The sequence below is a fragment of the Hypanus sabinus genome, chromosome 3 (assembly GCF_030144855.1).
Source record: "Hypanus sabinus isolate sHypSab1 chromosome 3, sHypSab1.hap1, whole genome shotgun sequence".
NCBI lineage: Eukaryota > Metazoa > Chordata > Chondrichthyes > Myliobatiformes > Dasyatidae > Hypanus > Hypanus sabinus.
Genome location: NC_082708.1, coordinates 163477826 through 163501116, shown reverse-complemented (window position 1 = coordinate 163501116; position 23291 = coordinate 163477826). Strand labels below are relative to the sequence as shown.

Here is a 23291-nt window from a genome sequence, read left to right as displayed (position 1 = left end):
AGAACTGCTCAAGCAACAGTGGTAGAATCACTGCTGTTTGATATACATCAATAGTCCAGGAAGACTTTGCAAAATATGTACTGTAAAAATCATTATTCAGTCTCAGCTACAGTAACGTGTCAAAAACTCAGGAGCAGAATTCAGAAACAACATGATGGTCTTGAAGGAAATGTTGACAGAATTACAGGGCAGTACAGCTGCTACCTCACAGTGCCAAAGATATGGGTTCACTTCAGGTGACATCTATGTGGAGCTTGTAGGTTCTGCTTATGACTGAGTGGCCCTGTTTCCTCCTACATTCCAAAGACGTTCAGGTTAGTACATTAAATGGCAACTATAAATTAGCACTAGTGTGTAGGAGAGTGGTAGAAATTTGAGGCTGTTGAAAAGAAAGTGGAGAGAATGATGTAAAGGGGATTAACTCATTATAACTGGACAGACTAGAGAAACTGGTGTTGGCATTACTGGTTTATTATTGTCACATGGACTGAGATACAGTGAAGAGCTTTCGTATGCATGTCATTGAGAAGATCATTCCATATGCACATCCCAGTAGTAAAAAAGGAAATAATGTAGAATGAAGTATCACAGTTAATGACAAAGTACAGAAAAGCCAAGCAGACATTTTGCAGAGGCAATTTAACCATTCATTTTTTAAGGAAATGTTTCAAATAGCTGAGGTATAAAGAAACAGGTCACAGGTTTAAAGTGATACGCTGTCAATTGCCTCACCAAGTGAAAGCTATTTCTAGAGCTACCCAATGAACAGCTTCATCTTAAATTAACCCTTTATCTTCTTTGCTCAAGGGAATAGAAGTTCAGCCTTTTACAATTTAGCCAAATATTGAACTGTTCTACACTTCGCATTAAAAGAGAAATTTTACTGTCCAGAACTCAATCTACTCCAGAAATAGTCTCACCATACACAACTTTTAATAATACTATATTATAATAAATGTAATAGCAACTTTTATATTTCAGCTTGCTTTACATAAAAATATCTGAATACACATTACATCACCACTGAAATATCTCAAACAGAATTCCCAAAGTCTGCTGTGTTATTAAAAATGCAGAGCAGATACTGAAAACTGTTGACAGAGTGCCACAGATGTATAGCATCTCTAAAAATGACCAACCAAAAACAGCAGATTATATACCTTCCTGACCATCAGAGAAATCTTTCTGCTCTTCATATAGATATAGAGAGAAGAAAAAAGGGTGTTATACAGAAAAATTCTTTTTAAAAATGCCAGAAGTACAGAGACATTCACCTAACCGTGATAAATCTTTGCCGCTTCTTAAACTGTGACAGCATGGAAAAACAAATAGAAAAGTAGCTGAAATGGCTCAATTTTGGATCAATGCCGTCAGATTTCTTACATCAATAGTCAATATAATAACTCTAATATATTGCACCAGCAACTTAAAAGTAGAAAATGAAGGCCATTCAGACCAAATTTTTGTTTTTAATGGACTTTATTGCGGCTAGACAAACTCAGAATTAAAAGTTATTAATAAAATTATTAGACTAATATTTATAAAAACTTGGTAATTTAATTCAAATTTCAGTGCTCTTTTGAATTTTTTTTTTAAAGATTTTCCCCCAGTCACTTTATATTTACTTGTAGCTTACACAGAATTATGAAGTTAATATAAGATTTCTATGAAGGTTATGATATTCGATATAATCATGAGACATAAATAATACATTCTTGACCAGAGCTCCTGCAGAAACAACACCATTTGGCTCCAAAATCTGGAATATGATACTTTGCTTATTTTAGTTCCTTCAAATCATGAAGACTCATCCAAAAACTGCAAGTTACTTTCACCACCACACTAGGGCTACATCCACACTAGACTGGATAATTTTGAGAACGCCGGTTTTGCATAAAAACGATAGGTGTCCACACTATGCGTTTTTAAAAATCTCTCTGTCCACAATGAAACGGAGATTTCTGCGGATCTCCTCCTACTGCGCATGCGCAGGACACATCTACAGACAACAAGTGACATGTTTCGTGTCGAATCTCGCCGTGAAAGTGCGTGTTTGTTCAGTAACAGACTAGAAAAACTTTAACGACGAGCAGCTGTTGGCTCTCGTGCAGGAGGATTTAAAAGTAAAAAAAATACTGAAGCGTATAGACGCAACCAACAGGGAGTTCACAGACTGTATGACCCGGCTGACGATGAACATTGAAAAACTGACTAACTCTGTTGCATTAATAAAGCACCTTGTTAAATGTGTAAAACACGTCTGCATCAGTATTATCTTGTATTTCCATACAATGTTACATTAGGCTGTTACACATCTATTGTCAGAGAAGTATTTGCATAAATAGGTAAACCACCTTCATATGAGCAAGGAGAAAACAGGGTAAAATGAGAATACTTATTTACTCAGTAAGTTATGGGTCAAAGTATTTGGTGAGTATATTTCTAACTCTTCTGGCTTCAGTCCCGCTGCCGTCTGTTCTGAAATTATTAGGTTGCATTCAAGAAAATGAAATGGCGCACTGCTGTCTGACAGCGTTTTCAGATTTCTCCGGTTACCCCATTCACACTGATCTCCCAGAGCAGCATTTTTAAAAATACACACTCTGGAAAGCATTTCTGAAAAGCTCTCATTTCGGGGGACGAAAACACCACTTTAGTGTGGACGGAGGGTAAAAACGAAGAGAAAAAGCTTCAGTTACAGATTTATCTGGTGTAGTGTGGATGTAGCCTAAGATCCTCTCAAAGATCTGCTTAGTTATACTTAATAGAAAATGAAGGTGCAGGAGCTTGTGGAGTAAAAAGGGTCTCTTTAGCTACAACAAAGGATCCACATCCCTGTGCATGAATACAAATAAAAACTTCAAATGGCACAATTAACAAGTACTGCATGATCACATGAACAATATGTAGGCATAGATATGTATTTTCCATTTAATCACTTCTGTAGACCATCAAGGTAAAACCTTCAGAGATCATGTCCAACAATCTGGAGAAGCTAGTAAACACTCTGTGCTTCTTCCTTTACTCTAATACATACATGTCAAATTCAGTCATCTCTGCTCCCTTATGTCAGTCATCAATTGTAGGTCGTTCCATTAATCCAAGGAAGATAATGCTTGGAAGAATATAAATACTTAAAAGTCACCTTAATTTTTGTAGTTAAGAATATCCTAAATGTCTCCTTGGGCTCAACTTCATATTAGTCCAAGTCACAGTTGTTAGTTACCTTTCAGGAAGAACAGCAGCTGCACAGTCAGCTACTCAGTCATCATTTAATGTTAATTGGATCTCACAGGTTGAACATTTATATTTAGTGGCACTATCTCTGCTAATATGCCCAATACTTCAAACCCCCTTCAGTCTCTTTCTCAACTCTATCAAAATTCAACATCTTAGAACTGGGTAACAGCTGTCTCTGGACCATCAGGAATAAAAGCTTTCAGTAAATTAACCCTTTCTGATTCAGTAAGAGTACAGTATTTCAGTTGACTGAAATCTAACATGTTAATTGAACAGTGGATTCCACACAATTAACATTTCTTTAAAAGCTGTTATTGCTGATAAAATTCATCAGCCTAGCCTGTACATATTTTCAGAAAATAATTACTTCAGCTTTTGCATTAACCAATACACTTTATCTAAATAATGCTCAGATACTATCACACAGTAATTTTGAAAACACTCTACATTTCTGGAATTTAAACCTAGAAAAAAAAATGTGATGAGAAAACTTTCTGCCAGAAAATGTTTCACATTTTAAAATTCACTACTTTAATCTACAAGAGTAAAAATAGAACTGTCGTCCAGATTAGCGCTATCCAGTGATGCTTGTTATATACTAATTACACGCCCTTCCTCCCAAACCATTGAAATATATTCTAGTTTGAAGGTTGATTAGGATAATGCCAACAAGTAACCTTTTGACTGAAATGGACAAAATGATTGAAAATATAGATAATTGACATTTGCTTTAAAACAAACCTTTATTCCTTCTAATACTGGGGCTGTATCCTTCAAGGTCTCGGAGTGCATCGCCAGGTCAGCCTTAGCCAATTCGTGTTCTGTATCAATAACAATTTGGCTCTCCTTCACATTTACAGCTGCTGCTTCCAGATTCACTGCAGATTCTACTTCCTTCTAAAACACATAATTTAAGAGAATTGACACAATTAAAGTAGCAACAGAAAAGAGCATGCAAGTGGAAGGTCATGCAATTTTTAAGCATCTTTCAAGTTAAGAAATGCTTTTGAATGAAGTGTCATTACAATAAAAAGTAGTTGATATGAAAGTACAAGAAATGTATGCAGCCCTTCAAGCCTGCAATGTCAAAAAGCTAATCTTCTATCTCAACACCACATTCCTACATTGTCCCTATAACCCTCATTTCTCAGTATCTCACCATATAAAAAAAACAAACTTCTATTCCTCTTTGTGCACCCTAGTAAACAGTGCCACATTTTTCTGAATTACTTTTTAACCTCATACAGCATTCTATCACACATGTCCCAAATCACCAGATAATGATCAGAAATTAATTTTAAGGCAGGGGTCACCAACCTTTTTTGCACCGCGAACCGGTTTAATATTGACAATATTAAACACACAGCACATATATTCCTCCCATGAATATAGTGGTAAGTCAATTATAAGTCAATAGCATCATAACATTTTAAGTAATGTTTGCATATTAAATACACAGCACATATTTTCCTCGTAAGAACATATAAGATCATTACAACACACCAATATCGCTGAATCAGTGGGAGCCCTGGACTTGTTTCCCTGCAACAAGATGGTCCCATTGAGGGGTGATGGGAGACAGCGATACTCGAAGGGGGTTCCTTATGTCCAGTCTATTCCGCAATTTAGTTTTCATTGCATTCATTGCAGAAAACTCCGCTTCACAGAGATATGATGTTGGAAATGAAAGCAATGTTTTCAGTGCTTTCGTGGCTATTTCAGGATATTCAGCCTTGTCTTTGATTTATGTCAAACATACGTTTCAGCCCACTGTCATTTGCAAGTTTGAGCTGATCTTCTTCCCGTACTGACATCCCCAGGGACATTCATAATTGGGTCATGCACCCATTCCTTTGCACGTCTTGGGTCATTTGCGGTTGGGAAGTAACTCTCGAATTCTGTTGACAGCAAACATAGGTGATCACGCACCAGCTGTGAGAAGGATGGTGCAGCCTCAGTCTCTCCGAAAATCCCAGCTAATGTTGGGAACATGTCAAATATGCCCTGTCCATTCGCCGTCCCCATAGTGCCAGTTTGGCTTTGAAAGCAGACACTTTATCTGCCAACCTGAAGTGACAAATTATTGAGCAGGTTGAAGATGTCACACAGATAGGCGAGTTTTTCTATCCACTCCCCGTCACTGAAGTGTGCTGCCAGTGGTGACTTTTTTCCTGAAAGAAATCTCTGTAGTGGCTCTCTTAACTCAAAAACCCTGACCAGGGTTCTCCCCTTCGATAGCCACCTGATTTCAGTGTGTAAGCGAAGGCGTTTGTGGTCTGCATCCATTTCCTCGCAAAGCTGCTCAGAGTCAGTTAAGGGCTTTTGCTTTGATGTGATTGATAACTTCAACAACTTCACTCAATACGCTGTTAAGATCAGGTGACATTTTTTTGGCTAGCCAGCATTTCCCTGTGAACAACAGTGTGTAGACTGGTATTCAGGAGCAACCTCTTTGACTCGAATAGTGAAACTAGACAGCCATTCAGTCATAGCTGCAGCCCCGTCTGTGCATATTCCAATACAGAATGACCAGTCCAGTTTGACTGACATGTAGTCATTTAAAGACTTGAATAGTTCTGCCCCAGTTGTGTTAGTTGGCAGCAGCAGTGCACATGACATATCCTCCTGCACATCGTCTTGAAATATATATCGCACATAAACCAGCAGTATTGCCTCGTTGTCGACATCGTAGTCTCGTTGACCTGGATAGCATACCATGGTCTTGGAGCGTGCAAGTCACTGGTCACATTAAAGCCATATTTTATGTACGACTCGTCATATTTTCTGTTGAAGGAAGCCTTCTCTTTTTTTGCAGTCTTGGCCTCAGCTGTCTCTGCATTATCATCATTGTTAGGCCTTTTATGTCCCCTACCACCTCTTCCAAAGAGACTCTCAAGCGACATTTGTTTTTTACTCATTCGAGTAGCTGTAGGTTAATTACCTCGCGTGCGTTCAAGTTCAACAGTGGGTGTGACAGGAAATGAGGAAAGATGCAGCTGACTCATATCGTTTCATATCGCCAAATCATATTGTTCCCTCGTGGCCCAGTAACACATGCTATGCGGCCCGATACCAGTACGTGGCCTGGTGGTTGGGGACCACTGTTTTAAGGGATAAATTGGCCAAAGCACAGGATACAAGTACACAAGATATTTAATAGTCATCTTGGAGATAACTGTCAATTCACTGATATATGCACAAAACTATGCTTTTTCAGCAGTATGCTAGAACATCTGCTTAGAATTTATCTGCAAGACTTTGGAGTAGGACTTCATTCCAAAAACATTCTAAATCTGACCCAACTTCAGTTAAATGAAGACAATACCTTTAGAATCAAGTTGAAATACACGCTCTAAAAATGCAGATTTTGCAGTTCTCAAACTCTACAATGACTTTTAGAGGTGTATAAAATCATGAAGAGTGTGGCTAGGGTAAATGCACCCAGTTTTTTTTCTAGGAAAAAGGAACCAAATATCTGGAGGCATAAGATAAAGTGAGAGGGGAAAAAATTAAGAGTGATCTGAGGGGCAACTTCTTCACACAGAGGGTTAGTGAATTTATGGAACGAGCTGCCAGAGAATTTAATTGAGGCAGTTACAATAACAACATAGAAAAGTCATTAGGTTAAGTATATGGATGATAAAATTTAGAGGCATATGGTTAAGGGAGGTATCTCCCTTAACCGCAGAACTCTGCAGAGTGGTGCAGACAGCCCAGCACATCTGTAGTTGTGAACTTCCCATGACTTAGGACATTTACAAAGACAAGTGTCTTAAGTGTCTTAAAAGGGCCCAAAGGATCACTGGGGACCCAAGTCACCCCAACCACAATCTATTCTCCAGCTGCTACCATCGGGAAACAGTACCGCAACATAAAAGTCAGGACCAACAGGCTCCAGGGCAGCTTCTTCCACTAGGCTATCAGATTGATTAACTCACGCTGATTTGAGTGCATTTCTATGTTACATTGACAATTCTATTTATTATACATTACTATGATTACACATTTAGACAGAGACGTATCGTAAAGACTTTTACTCCTCATGTATGTGAAGGATGTAAGAAATAGTCAATTCAAGTGCAAAATGCACAGATTAGGTGTGTAATTTGCTGCCATCAATGAGCTGTTTCAAAGTGTTTGTTTCCATACTGTATTACTCCATGTCTCTATTCTGCTTTGAGGTTTAGTTTGCACTAGACGAAAATCTATGCTAACTTGTGCTATGAATTTCTACCAGTCTAGATGAAATTACATATTCCAATTTAAATATTCTTATTGAATTGCAACTCTTTTCATCAAATGCTGCGCATTAAAAATATTTTAAAATTTTAGCAATCTTGCACATCTTTTTCAATTCTCAAAGTTATGCACTTCTCAAACATCATTGTAAACTAGTGCTTAAAATTTCAAGGAGTGAAAGAAATGTCAAGATACTCACCCTGGCTTCAACCTGTAAGCTCTCTTTTGCTTTCTCAGCAGCTTCTGCCATCCGTTCCATCTCACGCTCCTGGTTCTCCTTTTTGATGGCTGCTTCCTCTTGCAATGTTGCTTCCAATTTGGTTTTATTATCCACCTTGTCACATTCAACTTCTGCTACTTTCACTTGAGCTTCCTTTGCCTACATAAAAGAATGCCATAAAGAGGCAAACCAGCAGAGAACTGAATGAAGCATGCTTCAGATAGCACCTCAATGACTGACCAACAGAAAGAAACAATCGTTCATTTTGTTTAAAAAAAAAGACAAAAGATAGTATGAATAATTTCTCTTCACCCTTCACTTTCACCGCAAGTTAAGTAAAATGGAGTTTTCCTTAATAACAAATTCACCCCATAAAATGTATGCATCAACAAAGGTGCAAATTATTCCACTAAATTTGGCATTCAAGTTCAGTAAACTACTTCTTCCTATAAAGCAATACAAAGTCAATCATCCAATACTAATTTGAGCAATAATATACAGTCCTGAACTTAAAACCAATCAGTGATATATTTGTGTATAAATATCAGCTGTTGACATACATAAGTGCAAGACTTTCATGTTAATACACAATTTCTAATCTTGCCAGGGAAGTACCACTAGTATTTCCCAGTTATGCTCCACTAAGTTCAAATCAAGCACAAACATGGCAATTCCCTATACCTGGATCCATGAACGTAATCATCTGAAAGGATGTTTTACAAGTGAGGAAGACGGGCAAAAATAAAGTTTACAAATCTTTACATTAGTTTCTTCATTTTAATCATTTTTAATAATTTAAGCATGTGCCCTTTGAGTATTTTTAATAGTCATTCATTATTTTTGTTTAGTTGATTTCAAGTAGCTATTGAATGCTTCCAGATACAAGGGATGCATTTAAAAGGTTTAAAAGCTCTACCACTGGCCAAAGTTCCCAAAAGTTTGTCAGCTAGCTATTAAAAGCCAATGACATTATGGAATAGTGATGGGAAATGTATGATAATGTATTTTGGAAATGGGAACAATAGTGCGGACTATTATCTAAAAGGGCAGAAGGTTCAAGCATCAGAGGTACAGAGGGACTTAGGGGTCCTCGTTCAAGACTCCCAGAAGGAAAAAAGGGAAATGCAAAGTTGACATTTATCTCAAGGGGAATTAAATATAAAAGCAAGGAGATAACGCTGAACTTTTACAAGACCTTTACAGGCCGCACTTGGGGTATTGTCAACAATTTTGGGTCTCATATCTTAGAAGGGATGAGTTGGCATTGAAGAAAATTTAGTGGAGGTTCACAAGGATGATTCCGGGAATAAAGAGGTTAACACATGAGGAGCATTTGGCAGCTTTGGCCCTGTACTCAATGGAATGTAGAAGAATGCAGGGTGGGGGGGGGGGGGGGAATCTCATTGAAACCTACCGAATGTTGAAAGGACTAGATAGGGTGGATGTGGAGAGGATATTTGCTATGGGGGTGGGGGGTGGGTATCCAGAACAAGAGAGCACAACCTCAAAATTGAGGGATGACCCTTTAGAACAGAGGTAAGGAGGAATTTTTCTTTTGGCCAGAGAATAGTAAATCTGTGGAATGCTCTGCCATAGACTGTGGTGAAGCCCAAGTCCGTGGCCATATTTAAGGCGGAGGTTGATAGTTCCGATTGGTTAGATCATCAAAGGTCATAGCAAGAAGGCAAATGTATGGGGGTTGAGTGGGTTCTGGGATCAACCATGATAGAATGGCAGAGATGACTTGATGGGCTGAATAGCCTAACTTTGCTCCTATATCTTATGGACATTTTATCATTTCCTATTTGGTCTAATTAATTTTTGGCTTAAATGTTTTAAACTCAGTTTTAGAATTGGATCTGAGTTGATTGTGTGAAATATATTTGATAGAAAAGCTGGCATTTCTCCACTGGTCTTCATGTGCATATAATACAGAAATTGGAAGTCAATTCTCTCTAGCTATATAAATGGTGTTAGAGGACTGGAGGGCTGTCAACATTGTACAATTGTTTGCAAAGTAAGAAGGAACCAGGTAAACTTGACTTGAAATATAAACCAATTAGTTTAACTTTAGTAGCAGGAAAATTATCATCATCAATTTTGAGGGACAATATAATCTTCCATTCAGAAAGGTACAGATTAATCAAGATGGCAGTTATAAATCACTAATGACTACAGTTTTTGAGGCAGTAACAAAGAGAACAGTGTGTTTAAGGAGGCTACATGATCTTTAGTAAGGCATTTGACAAAGCCTCACATGGCAAACTGGTCAAACAACTTAGTCCCAAACAATTTGGGACTACGGAAGAGTGAAATTTGAAATTTGAAATCTCAAATTTGCTCAAGGCAGAATGAGAAATGCTCTGGGATTCTGAAAGGCTCAGTACTGTATCCTTCTTGTTTGTAGTATTTTAACATAGCTAATAGTGCCAATATGGACATGAATGCAGAAAACATGATAAAAATGTTATAAAAAAATTGTCGGAGTGGTTTTCAGTGAGGATAAAAATGTCAGATTACAGGTAGGTATCAACAATTTATTGGCCAGTTGAGCAGAAGTGTCAACAAGATTTTAAAGCAAATTTTCAAGTATACATTTAGAAAATTCAACAGAATAATTTAACATAAAATAAAGTAATAATAAATGGAACAGAGCTTAGGGAACAATCCACAATCCTTAAAGAGGTAATTCAGGCCAATAAAGTCATCATTTGGGAGCAAAGCCTCATTGTCATCTATGTTGCTTGGTTTCACTTTGTAAAAAGCGAAAGTATTCAAGCCCTGCCACAATTGTCGAGCATCCTTCACTGATTAAAGCTTGGTCCGGAATTTGATTTTGTACGTGACATGGCTATCCGGATATCATACTTGGACCTCTTGTATCTTACTTTCTCCAATGCTTAGGATCACAAGAGAGTGCAGACAGTCACTGACATAGCATGGGCATGAACTCCATCATGGGCAGAACCTTCTGCACCATCAAGGCTATCTTCAAGGAACAGTGATTCAAGCAAGTGCCACCGATCATTTAAGGACATGCCCTTTTCTTGTTTCTACCATCAATGATAGTTAGATGAGCTTGAAGACCCACACTCAATCATTCAGAAACAGCTTCTTCCCCTCAGAAATCCGATTTCCAAATAATCTATGAACCCATGAACACTACTTCATTCTTTTCTTTGCACTATTTATTATACTCTTGGCACCGTATTGCTGCTGCAAACATCAAATTTCACATTCTATGTTAGTGATAATAAACCTAAACCTGAATTGTTAGAGTCTAGATTTTTGGTAGATTCCACCAACATTTTAGTTTTTGGTATACCCATTGCATGATTACCTAAAATACAACCAAACTAGTTCTAATTAATTATAAATTAGTTTATTTTGTGTGTATCAATAGCCAGATTTATAACATTCACCAAGTTATAACATTTTAATGTCACTTTGAGAACACATTGTGTGTACTGACTTTGAAGTACATAATAAATTCATAGAGGGACAGAGAGGTAATGTGGTTGCGAGTGGATGTTTTCCAGATGTCATGTTTACAGGGGTTGTTTTATGGACCGCAACATTTTAATTCACTGGACAAAGTTTTAAAATAAGTTAATAACATTAAACATGAAATTTGCTAAATGGAGAGGGCTGTAACATTCTTGAGGCTACTGGTGAAATGGGCAGATACAGAGAATATGATATGTTATTTATTTATTTTAGCAGTAAAATCAGCAGTAATCAAAAGACCAAAGAATATTTGAACTGCAACTTTAAACACATTCCAAAATGTATATTTAGCGAATTACTTACCACACTGTCTGGCAATGTTTGTAAAGTTGTTGTAAGCTGGTCAGCTGGTGAAAGGGTGTCTGGAAGAAACATGGCTCTAGACAAGAGTAACAGTGAAGTTGGAATTTGCTGGTTTAAGTGAAGATCCAACCACTATTAAAAAGAAAAAAAAATTAACAATGCACATGAAACTTATTTGGTACTTGTGTAATTTGGCCTACATCTCAGTTAGTCTTTGGATATGTTGATGGTAACTATAATCAGCAAACTGTAGGATTTATTAGTTCCCCAACTGCAACACTGAATCCAGAGGAATTAGCATATTATAAACAATTTTGTTTGCCATACTTGTACATGTTCAAAATCATTCCATATTTAAAGGCAAGATAGCATTTTATGGTCAATAATAATAACAACACATATGTAACTGGTAAACCAAAGGGATTCCAGAGGGATTCCTTTCATAAATTTACTTTGCATGCTGTCAAGTTACTTCTGATCTACCAGTCAGTTAGAAAATTACCATCAATCTTATTGTGGTTTAGACAGAGACTACTTTATTGCTGAATAGGAAACACTCTGGGATTCCAATTTGCTGTGATTTTTGGAAGATCTTTCAATGTGATACTTAAACGAAGAAAATTTAAGGAGCTTGGGTTATGAGTACTATAGTACTAAACACATTTTAATTGGGATCTTCTATAGAGGCAGAGAAATAAATAAAGTAACACCATATGTGTAATGGGAAACTTAACATCTCAGGTCTGGGACACTTCAACTGAACTGGGAGTGCGAGAAAACGAGTTAGTTTTAGATAGCAGAAAAGCTGGGGGGAGCGGAATGGGTAGAATGATGCTGCTTGACTTCTTGTGCATTTCTAGCATTTTCCATTTTTATTTCAGATTTCAGCAATCAGTAGTTTGTAGTAATCATTTGCTATAGGGAGATATGCCAATATAAATATAGAAAGGGGGATTGTAAACATTATAATGCAAATGAATTAATGTAAAAAGCAAAACTAGACCATGGATGCTGAAGGCCACAGCTTGAGTAAGATCTGTATCAATGAATAACATTCCGAAGGTAATTCTGAACTACACACAAACACAGAATACAAAACGTTAACTTTGTGGACTAAAGAATGGAATAAAGCCATAAATCAGATACATTTCACATTTATTTTTCTATATCCTCATGGGTCCTAAATCAGAATTACTGAAACTTTTTTAAAAAACAGCTTTAATTTTCCTTTGCTCACTCACTTGTTTGAGTTGGTTTTGTAATCTTTCTTCAGTTACTCCAAGTGCCCTCATTCCCCGAGTCCTACAGGCGGCCTGCAGTTCATTTACATTCAGTGTATTTACGCCTTCTTCTGCAATCAACTGCCAGAGGGAAAAAAGAGCACACCATTATAGCAACCCAGAAACAATCAATGCAAGTCCAACCGATCTGCACTAATCCATGCAGGGACAGAATGGACTGAGATCCAATGGGATCAGACTTAATATGTGTATTACTTAAAATTCAGAACACACACTTCCTTTCATTTGGACTACCAACAACAGACAAAACATTCATTTTCTTGTGTATGTCTGTTAGTTCTCCACGAGGACGATCCCTTGATATGTGAAAGTTGAACAATTTTATTCAAGTAAAAACAGCTTGCTAATATAAATGACATCAAACTTTAGCATCACATTTCCCCCATCCTTGGGTGTTACAAATAAACAGTGCCTTAAGAAAGTATTCTGCACCCAGAACTATTTTCACATTTTATTATCTTGTTTTCTAAATTTAAAATATATTGCAAGATCTTTGAGCTAATCATTGTGCATCATGTCAGATGAAAAGAAGAATTCCAAAACTTGTCAACAGTTGACAAGACCACAAGATTTGCTTGTCTACTGCTGCTCCCCAGCTAACCTGGCACACCTTGAGCAATTTTAAGGAAGAATGGGCAAATGTTGCTTCATCACATTGTGCAAAACTAATAAAGATTTATCCAAAAAAACTACTGGCTATAATAGCTGCGAGAGATGGTTCAACTATATACTGTGCAAAGTGGATGGATACTTTTGAACTGCTGACACTTCAGCTTCTGATTTTTTAGTTTTTCATGCTCCACAATTTTCCCTGTTTTTGGGCTCCACTGTGGGGAAAAAAGGATCATGTGATTCACAAATAAAATTTCTCAGTTAACTTGATCAAATCCAGAGTTGTAATACTCATTCATGTGAACAAAGGGTTGGGTGCTGAATATTTTTACAAGATACTGTACAGACATCAAATCATTGGATCCAAAAAGCATATCAATTAAACTGTAACATCTTACATTAAATTGTACATTGTAGGACAATTTGCTATATGCAAAACTTAGTCTGCTCATTCTCATAAACAATACAAATTGAAGTACTAAGTTCTAAGTCTGTTCATTAGTCTTTTTTCCTACAAATTTGAAATCTTCATAATCAGTCACACTACCACTTTGAACTATGACAACATTGCTCAGCCTGTAATTATCGAAAAGCTTTATGAAGAACAATTAGCAGAACCTTGGATGATGCGAGAAGTATAAATTATGGCAAAAAAGCATATGGAATGCTTAGGAAGCTGAATTTTGGTTGGACTCTTGAATAAACAGGAAAGAAATAAGCAGGTCATCAAAATGTTCATGAAATGTCCCTGGTGAGTAGAATTAAGGAAAACACCCAAGCCATTTTATATATACATTAAAAACAAGAGTGTTGCTAAAGAACGTGTAGGGCTACCAGAGAGGAGTATGATAATATTCAAGGGTTGTTATAAAGGTGGTGGCGGTGGTGGTGGTGTTGGATTTCTTGGATAACATAAATGTATATAAGTTCTCAGGGCCTGATGGGATCTATTGTTTGGATACTGAGGGAAGCAAGGAAGGGGATTGCTGGGGCCTTCTCAGGAAATCTTTGGATCCTTATTAACTACAGTCAAAGGTTGAGGTGAATGGAAAATAGCTCAATGTTTGTCCTTTATTTGAGAGGGAAATCCAGCAAATTATTGACCAGTAAATGATTGAAAGCTAATAGACTAATCCAAAAAGACTATTGGCTGTAATAGCTGTGACAGGAATTGACTGAAGATAAGATTTACTCACATTTGAAAATGCATAGACTTACTGGAGTTTGTCAGCATGACTTTGTGCAGGGAGATCACATCTTATGAACTTGATTTTTTTTTTGAGGAGCCGATAAAAATGATTGATGAGGGTAGAGCAATGGATGCTATCTACATACACTTCAGTAAAGCATTTGACAATATCCCTCATGGTAGGCTGATCCAGAAGATTAAAGCATATCGGATCCACAACTGGTCAATTGGACTGAAAATTAGCTTGGTCAGAGATAACAGAGACAGTGGTCGGGGGAAGTGTTTCTCTATCTGCTAATCTATAACCTGTGCTGTTTTACAGGGATCAGTGCTTGGGGCTCTATTGATTTGGACAAGATTTAAATTGGTGGACTAGGCAAGTTCATAGATGACATAAAATTTGGCAGAGATGTGGAGAGTGATGAAGGTTGTCAAAGATTAGAGAAGAATATGGATCAACTAGAAATATGTATGAAGAAATGGCAGATGGAATTTAATCCAGGCGACTAAAAAACGTTGCACTTTGGGAGATCAAACGTAAGAGGAAAATACAGAGAAAATGGCAGTGTTTTTAGGGTACAAATCCATACTCCCTGAAAAGTTGCAACTAAAGTAGATAGGCTGGTTAGAAAGCTGTAAAGTATGCTTGCTTCATTGGTTGGGCGCTCAATATAAAAGTTGGCAAGTCACAAGCCGTATACTATGGCTAAGCCATATTTGGATAATCATGTGTTGTTCTGGCCACCACATTACAGGAAAAACGTGGAGGTTTGATTGAGCACTGATGAGGAATAAACTCTTCTCAGGATTCCAGATGGGTATAATTATCAATTTTAACAAATTCTGTCCTCTTCATCAGGGATCAGGTGCAACAGCAGAAACCTGATTGGATGAGGACTAACAAATCAGGAGGGATGGATGGTGAGGGTATAAATACCACCGAACCAAACATGCCCAGCCACTCCCGATGAAGATGGCAGAATTTGTCATCGAAATATCGGTTAAAATTGTTATCTGTATCTGGCTGGAAACCCAAGGAGAGTTTATTTGTCATATACACCAGGAAAGCACCAGATCCTTTTTCAGTGCAGAAGAGGTGCACCAGGATGTGCCTTGGATTAAAGGTTATTAGTTTTAAAGGAAAGGTTGGACTAACTTGGATTGTTTTTCCTGTCTGAAAGGCAACCTGATAATATATAAAAGGCATAGATAGGTAGACAGTTAAGAGTCTCATCCAGGATAAAAATGTCAAACACTGGAAGGCATAACTAAAAGGGGCAAAGTTTAAAGGAGATTTACAAAGTTTTTTTTGTTTTTGCTCAGTGGCAGTGCTTGGAAAATGCTGCCAGGAGAGGAGATTAGCATTTGGACAGACCTGGAATAGAGAGATATAGGCAGATGAGATTACTTTAATTAGGCATCATAGCTGACACAGACATCGAGCTGAAGAGTGTACACTCTTTCCAACCATAATGGATCACCATTGTTAAAATTCTACTCTTTCCCCAAATAGCTTTTTCAAGTTCATTCCATAAATAAATTACCTGGTCATCTGCACGAATGGCACGCAGTTTCATAATAAGTTGAAATCGTAAGAAGTTATTGGTTCCCATTGACTGCAACTCTAACAATTTACAAAGTGCAACCAGCTGAGGTCGTGTTAAGTTGTCAAGTGTAAGTTCGTCCTCAAATAGCTTAGAAAAACGCATGATCTCCTCATTACTGGGCCTTTCCCCAGAATCTCGAATCTAAAAAGGAAACAATACAGAACATAAGAAATAGTAAATTGTTACTATTCATAAAAGGGTTGAAAGAAATTCCTGATAACTTTCACCATTTATTTTCCCAATACAATATGAATTCCAGTATTTTGCTGTATCAGCATCCATATTTTCTAAAATACAGAAATATGCAGGAGCATATTATAGACAATGATATTCACCGAGGATAAATGCTGAAAAGTCTCGCATAAATGCAAAATTAACTTGGATACTAAGAAACAAAATAATATTTCAAAATTTGCAAGCACCACCAAACTTAGTTGTGATAAACAGTGAGGCAAATACCAAATGATTACCAAAGGATAAGAAAATGCAAGAACAGGCAGACAAGGGGCAGACAGAACTTAGTACAGAAGTGCAATTTGATGCATTTGGCAGAAGGGAAGAGGCAATGCAGCTTTACATGCATAGTTGTAGAGTATGAGTGAGAATGAAGGAACTTCAAAGTTCAAAGTAAATTTGCCTGTTATTTACAACTTGAAAACCTGGGATTCTTCAGCATAAATATTTGCAGACAGTAGAACACTGACCAAATGCATGTGATGTTCACCTTTGTACAATAAAAAATAGTATGACTGAAAAAAAATGCTGTAAAATCTCAGCTACTCAGGCAACATCTGTATATGTTCCAGGTCCAAGACCTTTTATCAGAAGTATGCTGAATATTAGGCAGTCACAGCTTCACAGCAAGGACAGGCTCCATCAGACTTTGTGGCATCATGTTCTTTCAGAATAGACCTGGCCATCTACGAGGTACTCTGTTCATGTACAAAGCACCAGCAATGTACACGAACACAATCTGTAACCTTATGGCCTGGTAAATCTTTACATTGCTATCAAGCCACAAAGGCATAATCTTATTCAATGACAAGTGCAGAAATGGATACTCAGAGCAGCAATAGCACATCAAAAAACTGGATATAAATACAAATCTGCACATCTACACAGAGACCCAGGAAAGCAGCATCCATCATCAAGGACCCCAGGCCATGCTCTCTCCTTGTTGCTGCTGTCAGGAAAGTGGTACAGGAGCTTCAGGACCCACATCAACAGGTTCAGGAACAGTTAATACCCTTGAACCATCAGGCACTTGAACCAGAGGGGATAATTTCACTCACCACATCACTGAACTGTTTCCACAGCCTATGGACTCACTTTCAAGGATTCTTCATCCCATGTTCTTGATATTTATTGCTTATTTATTCATAACTATTATTACTATCATTATTTTTGCATTTGTACAGCTTGTTTTTTTTGTACAGTGGTTGTTATCCATCATGTTGGGTGCACTCTTTCATTGATTCTATTATGTTCTTGGACTAAGTATGCTTGCAAGAGAAACAAATTTCAGGGTGGCATATGGTTACATACATGTGCTTTGATAATAAATTTACTTTGAACTTCAAACTTTTTAAAGCTGCAACACGATACAATGTACCCCCACATTATGGCATTTCAGGAAATGGAAATTCACGTTCATGCAATTCAATCCCTACCAAAATATTGAGATACAGAATGAAAGAAATATACATTTTGATTTTGTCAAGGGTTCACCTTATGGGGAATTGTAATATCATTTTCTCAAAATGCAACTGCTTGTACTGCACTCAAAGTAGCAAAGAGCATAATAAAATTGATCAAAATGAGTATTCTTGCAACCAATTAAGATCAAATTAAGTTACCTTAACTCAAAGCTTAAAGTAAAAATAACTGTTAGGAGACAGATTCACCATGCTGCTTGAGAGGGAGATGCTAAAATCAGATACATCAGTATTAGAGTGGAATAAAGGGCTTATAAAAGCCTGAAAGCACATACCATCACTCTCAAGAACAGTTTCTATCCCACTGTTATAAGATTATTGAATGGCTCTCAAGTATGATAAGATGAACTCTTAGCCTTACAATCTACCTCATTACTTTTGTACACTTATTGTGTTTTACACTCTCTCTTAGATGTTGCTCTACCTTGTACTATCCCAATATATTGTGTAATGATTTGATCTGTATGAAGGGTATGCAAAACAAGCTTTAAGCTGTATTTGGGTACATGTGACAATAATAAACCAATTTCAATTATCTATAAATTGCTCTCATCACGGTAGTTGTAGTATAGACACTACCCTCAAAAGGAAATTTGATATGCACTTGGGGGAAATAGACTTGTAGACTTACAGTAATAGATCAGGGAAATGATTTGCTCTATAGAGACCTGGGAAGGACATAACACGCTTACTTCCTATCATGACTTTATGAATCTAAAAAAATTTCATGGCTTAAAACAAAATCTTTAAAAGGAACGGTCACACATAAAGCAAGCCATGGAATAATTTATCCATAACTTAATTTATCCACAGCAACAGAGTAAAACCTCCAAGAGTACTCCCAACCTCTTTGGTTTGGAGGCTTTCATGCCTCAATGACCCAGAAAGCTATACTTCGGCTCTTAGTAGAGTCACCCATGCCAAACAAGACAAAGGGTAAAGGCCAGATGAACAGTGGTCCACCAGTCCTCCATGTTCAGAGTTTCAGCTAAGGGCAAACAACCCTGACTGGTAACGGAAACAGCAATGAAGAATCCTTCTGCATCTGTGTGCGATAGTACCCCTGAGATTTGTATGACTGACAGTAGTTAAAACCAAGTGGAAGTTACCGGCACGATGATGAAATGCCAGAGATGAAGGATCCACATTGTTTCCCTAAATGTCAGTGGCGTAATGGGCAGTTACTAAGTGCAAAGTAAAAGCAATTAAACAAGAATCCAACAGGATAGAAATAATACAACCTTATAATAAACCTTATAAATAACACTTCCTCTTTACAGCCCTTCTCTCAGGGGCAAATGATTAAGGCTGGAAAATAGCAAACCCCATAGACGTAAAAAAAAATCTCAAGTGACACTCTTCAAGCAGCAACTATTGCCAAAATACAAGGTAGCACGACAACTAAGCTAGATTCTATTGAAGTGTGCAAACGTGTATTTATAGGTAGCCAATCAAGAGGAGGCAAATTGCTTCAGGGATTGAGGCCAGTTCCAGTTCCACTGTCTCAGAACTAATCAATTTGATTTTGAAAATGAATAGCACATTCTTTTGTAAATAGGCTATGACAAGCATTAAGGTCAATTATTAAAATGTAAAGTTACCTTCTGAAAGAATGTAGAAAAGTCCTTTGTGACATCTCCTTTAGCTGCTTTATTTCTCAGGGCAATCTCTTCAATTGTATCCTGAAGAAATTTTGCCATTTCAAGTTTAACTCTAAGTTCTTTTTTCAACCTATCTTCCTGCACAAAAGGAAAATTATAACTTTTAAACACATTTAGAAGTTTCAACAAGAAAATGCTTTTGCTATCTTTAAAAGGTGGCCAATACAAATATAATGGCTATCTTCCATGGTTAAACTAATTCAAATAAATTATATAGGAATTAATTCTAAATATTGAAATGATTGAGAAAAGATAACTTCATAAAAACAGTAGATTCATCTTATTCCGGGTAACTTGAGCAACTTGTTGTTGCTCACTATAACTTTCAGTTACATAGATTGATTCAGTTACATTTAAGCCTCATATACATCTAGTCTCTGAAAGAGAAGAAATATTTAGGATTGAGATGGAAATATTACCTCAATCACAATAAAATATCAAATCTAACACCAGGTCTGAATAAGTCTAATTTGGGACAGTTAATAGTTGAGAATCACAGCTTGCAATAGGGACAAAGGCAACATTTTTAAAAATGTTTTTAATACTTAGGTGAAATTTTTGAACATACAGTGCAGAACACATGTTCAAAAAATTCCATAATTACAAGTTATAATTGTCTAATTAAAATTACAACAAAAGCCACTTAACATCTAACAGTACACTTGGATTTTCTTAATAATTCTGCACTTAAAATAGCCCTACTTGAATGGGTTAAAATATTACACAAGATTAGGACTTTAACATTTGAAGCCACAAAAATTTTACAACACAATGCAAGTACATACTCACTTTCTTAGATTTTGTCTCAAAGGTTGAAGGAAGCATGTTAGGAAAGAGTTTAAGAACAACGGGAAGAAGAAACTCCATGAACGGAACAATCAAGAAAACCAAGAAGGGCACCAGTCGAAAGAGGTCAGCACATGTCCGCAAAAACTGTTGAGAGTTTAAAGAAAAAGATTGAAATATAAAAGAAATTACTTTATTTTCATTTTATGCAACAATTTAGGACTATACTTAATGTTTTAAATTATCAAAACTTCAATGTATTGTTCCAAGACAAGCAAAGTCAATTTGGAGCATAGCAGCTTCATTACAGGCCTAACACAGCAAACCTTTTAAAATTGGAATAGATCCAGTGAACAAAGCAAATTATATCCGAATGACAACTACCATATCTGTCATTTTTTTTTATGTCTTTGGCAGGGCTAGATATAATCTGTCTCTATTGCCCTACATCTTCATCTGTCCCAAGTATTAATTCAGTTCTTTGGAAACATGAAATTGAGGAAGTCTACTGGGCAGAGTACAGAAACAGATCAGGGAGCGCAAGGTAGCTCGTCGGCCCAACGGCATGTATTTTAATAAGAAGAGCCTCAAAGTCAAGTCAGATGACTTCGGAGCATGGAATTGCGAGATTATTGCAATCATAGTAACATTGTTAAATAAAGGGCAAGGATGGCAGCTTTGATGTTTGGGCTATAGAAGTTTCATGCATGACAGAGGGAGATGCAGGATGATAGAGTTCCATCACTGACTAGTGTGAGCATCACTCAAGTACACAGGGAGATATCTGGAAGGATCATCCCACAGGGCTACATGGGTATAACCTGGGAATATGAGAAGGATGATTACTTTGCAGGGGGTTATATTATAGGTCTCCCAATAGGCAGTGGAAATTAAAGGGGACAGCTATACCAACAAATCACAGAAATATGTACAAAAAAAGGTTGAAAAAGTGGGCAAGTTTCTGGAACTTATTACCAAAGGTGATGGTAGAATCAGATACAATTACTCAGTTAATGGGATAAAAATACATTTAGATAAGCAAGGCACAAGAGGATATTGTCTAAATGTGTGAAAAGGGATTAGTGTAAGTGGACAATAAAGATCATCATGGACGTGGTAGGTTAAAGAGCTCATTTCTGTATTGTTTTACTTTATTTCTATTTGAGAAACCATAACCAGGCATTCCAACTGTGTAAAAAAAACATCATTAAATCAATGTCATTACACTTTTCTCACAATGGAAAATTTTTATTGAATTGATCAAAACCATGCTGATCATCTCCACGAAATCTTTTCTTTCAAATGTTTTTGTTCCAAGGAACACAAACAGTTTTTTTTTCTGTTCCTCCATTCAACAGAAAGCACACGCGCCTAGTATCATTTATCTTTTAGTAACTGGCTACTGCATCATATCACATAGTACCAAATGCACTGCTTAATAGCAATTTATGTAAGGTTTTGCATGACCACCTTTTTTCCTCTATAACTAATAGGAAGTGAATTTAATAAGTTTTATTACATAAAACTCACATCTCTTCAAGTATACACTAAATTTAAATTTCTTTTTATTTTGCACTCCCTCGCCTTGTCCTTCCTGCCTTGCAGAATGATTCCACTGCATTAAATGCCTTTTGCCATTAGACTCCCTACATAGTAGTACATTTACACTATCTCTTCATGTTCAGTGTTAATTACATTTGAAGCTCTAACCACACTGCACTTTTAACTTCATGTTAATCTTGCTACCATTTATAATGAGAAGCTGGAACATGGTCTGAAAGTTCTACGAACATAATGAGACATCAATAATCAGTTATTTCTTTCCATTACTCCAAATCAAACTAATCAATTACTCTGCCTACCTAACTGATAATTAAATTTGGAAATAAGGAACTTGCTTTAACAAAGTCTCAGCCCATCATAAAGATATAAAGTTGCAAAAAATGTTTGTGAACCCTTTGCAATTACTTTGTTTTCCACATTAATTACTCATAAAATGTGGTCTGATCATCATCTAAGTCACAATAACAACACAATCAGCCTAAACTAATACCACACAAACAATTGTACTACTTCTTGTCAATGCTGAGAACACCATTTAAACAAACACAGTCTAGGTTCACAAAGTATGTGATCCTCTGGGATAATGCCTTCAACAAAAGCTATTTGGAATCAGGTGTTCCAATCACTGAGATGAGACTGGAAAAAAAGCCTACTCTTCTCAAGAGAGATCTGTTTATGGCTCAATCAAAACAACCGAGGACCTTCGAAAAGGAATTGTGGAAATGCAAGAAGCCAGAAGAGGCTACAGAAGCATTTCTAAAGACTTGAGAGTTATTAAGTCTACGGTAAGAAAAATTGTCCCTTAATGGAGGAAATTCAGTACTGTCGCTACTTTTCTTAGGAATGGGTGTCCTGTAAAGATCACACCAAGAGCACAAGAAGATGAAAAAGAACCCGTGAGGAACAGCAAAAGAACTGCAGAAATCTCTATAACTTGCTAATATCTCATTGTGCGTCTACTATAAGAAAAACACTGAACAAGAATGGGATGCTTATGGAAGGATATCACAGAGGAAACCACTGCTCTCCAAAAAAAACCATTGCTGTACGTCTCAAGTTTGCAAAAGACCATCTGTATGTTCCACAGTACTTCTGGGACAATGTTCTGTGGACAAATGAAACAAAAGTTGAACAGTTTTGCAGAAATGTACATTGCTGTTTGGAGGAAGAATGGCACTACACACCAACTCATCCCAACTGTGAAGCATGGTGGAAGAAGTATCATGGTTTGAGGCTGCTTTGCTACCTCAGGGCCTGGACAGTTTGCAATCACTGAGGGAACAATGAATCCAAAATTGTAACAAGACACTTTACAGAAGAATGTCAGGGTAGTGGCCCATCACCTGCA

The 23291-nt window shown here is 36.9% G+C and overlaps 1 protein-coding gene across 9 annotated transcripts in view; it reads right to left on the bottom strand.

Moving 5' to 3' along the window:
* letm1 (leucine zipper-EF-hand containing transmembrane protein 1) overlaps positions 1–23291 on the bottom strand; it is a 173207-nt gene that overhangs the window by 23466 nt on the left and 126450 nt on the right. For 7 of the 9 annotated variants that reach the window (XM_059965569.1, XM_059965570.1, XM_059965568.1 and 4 more), the window contains 7 exons: positions 20384–20527; positions 19535–19672; positions 16156–16359; positions 12751–12870; positions 11510–11641; positions 7679–7858; positions 3982–4137 (listed from right to left, as the gene is read on the bottom strand). In XM_059965569.1, the coding sequence (XP_059821552.1) occupies positions 3982–4137; positions 7679–7858; positions 11510–11641; positions 12751–12870; positions 16156–16359; positions 19535–19672; positions 20384–20527 (1074 nt within the window). The remainder of the gene's footprint in view (positions 1–3981; positions 4138–7678; positions 7859–11509; positions 11642–12750; positions 12871–16155; positions 16360–19534; positions 19673–20383; positions 20528–23291) is intronic. The other 2 variants (XM_059965565.1, XM_059965567.1) reach the window with 1 other exon arrangement.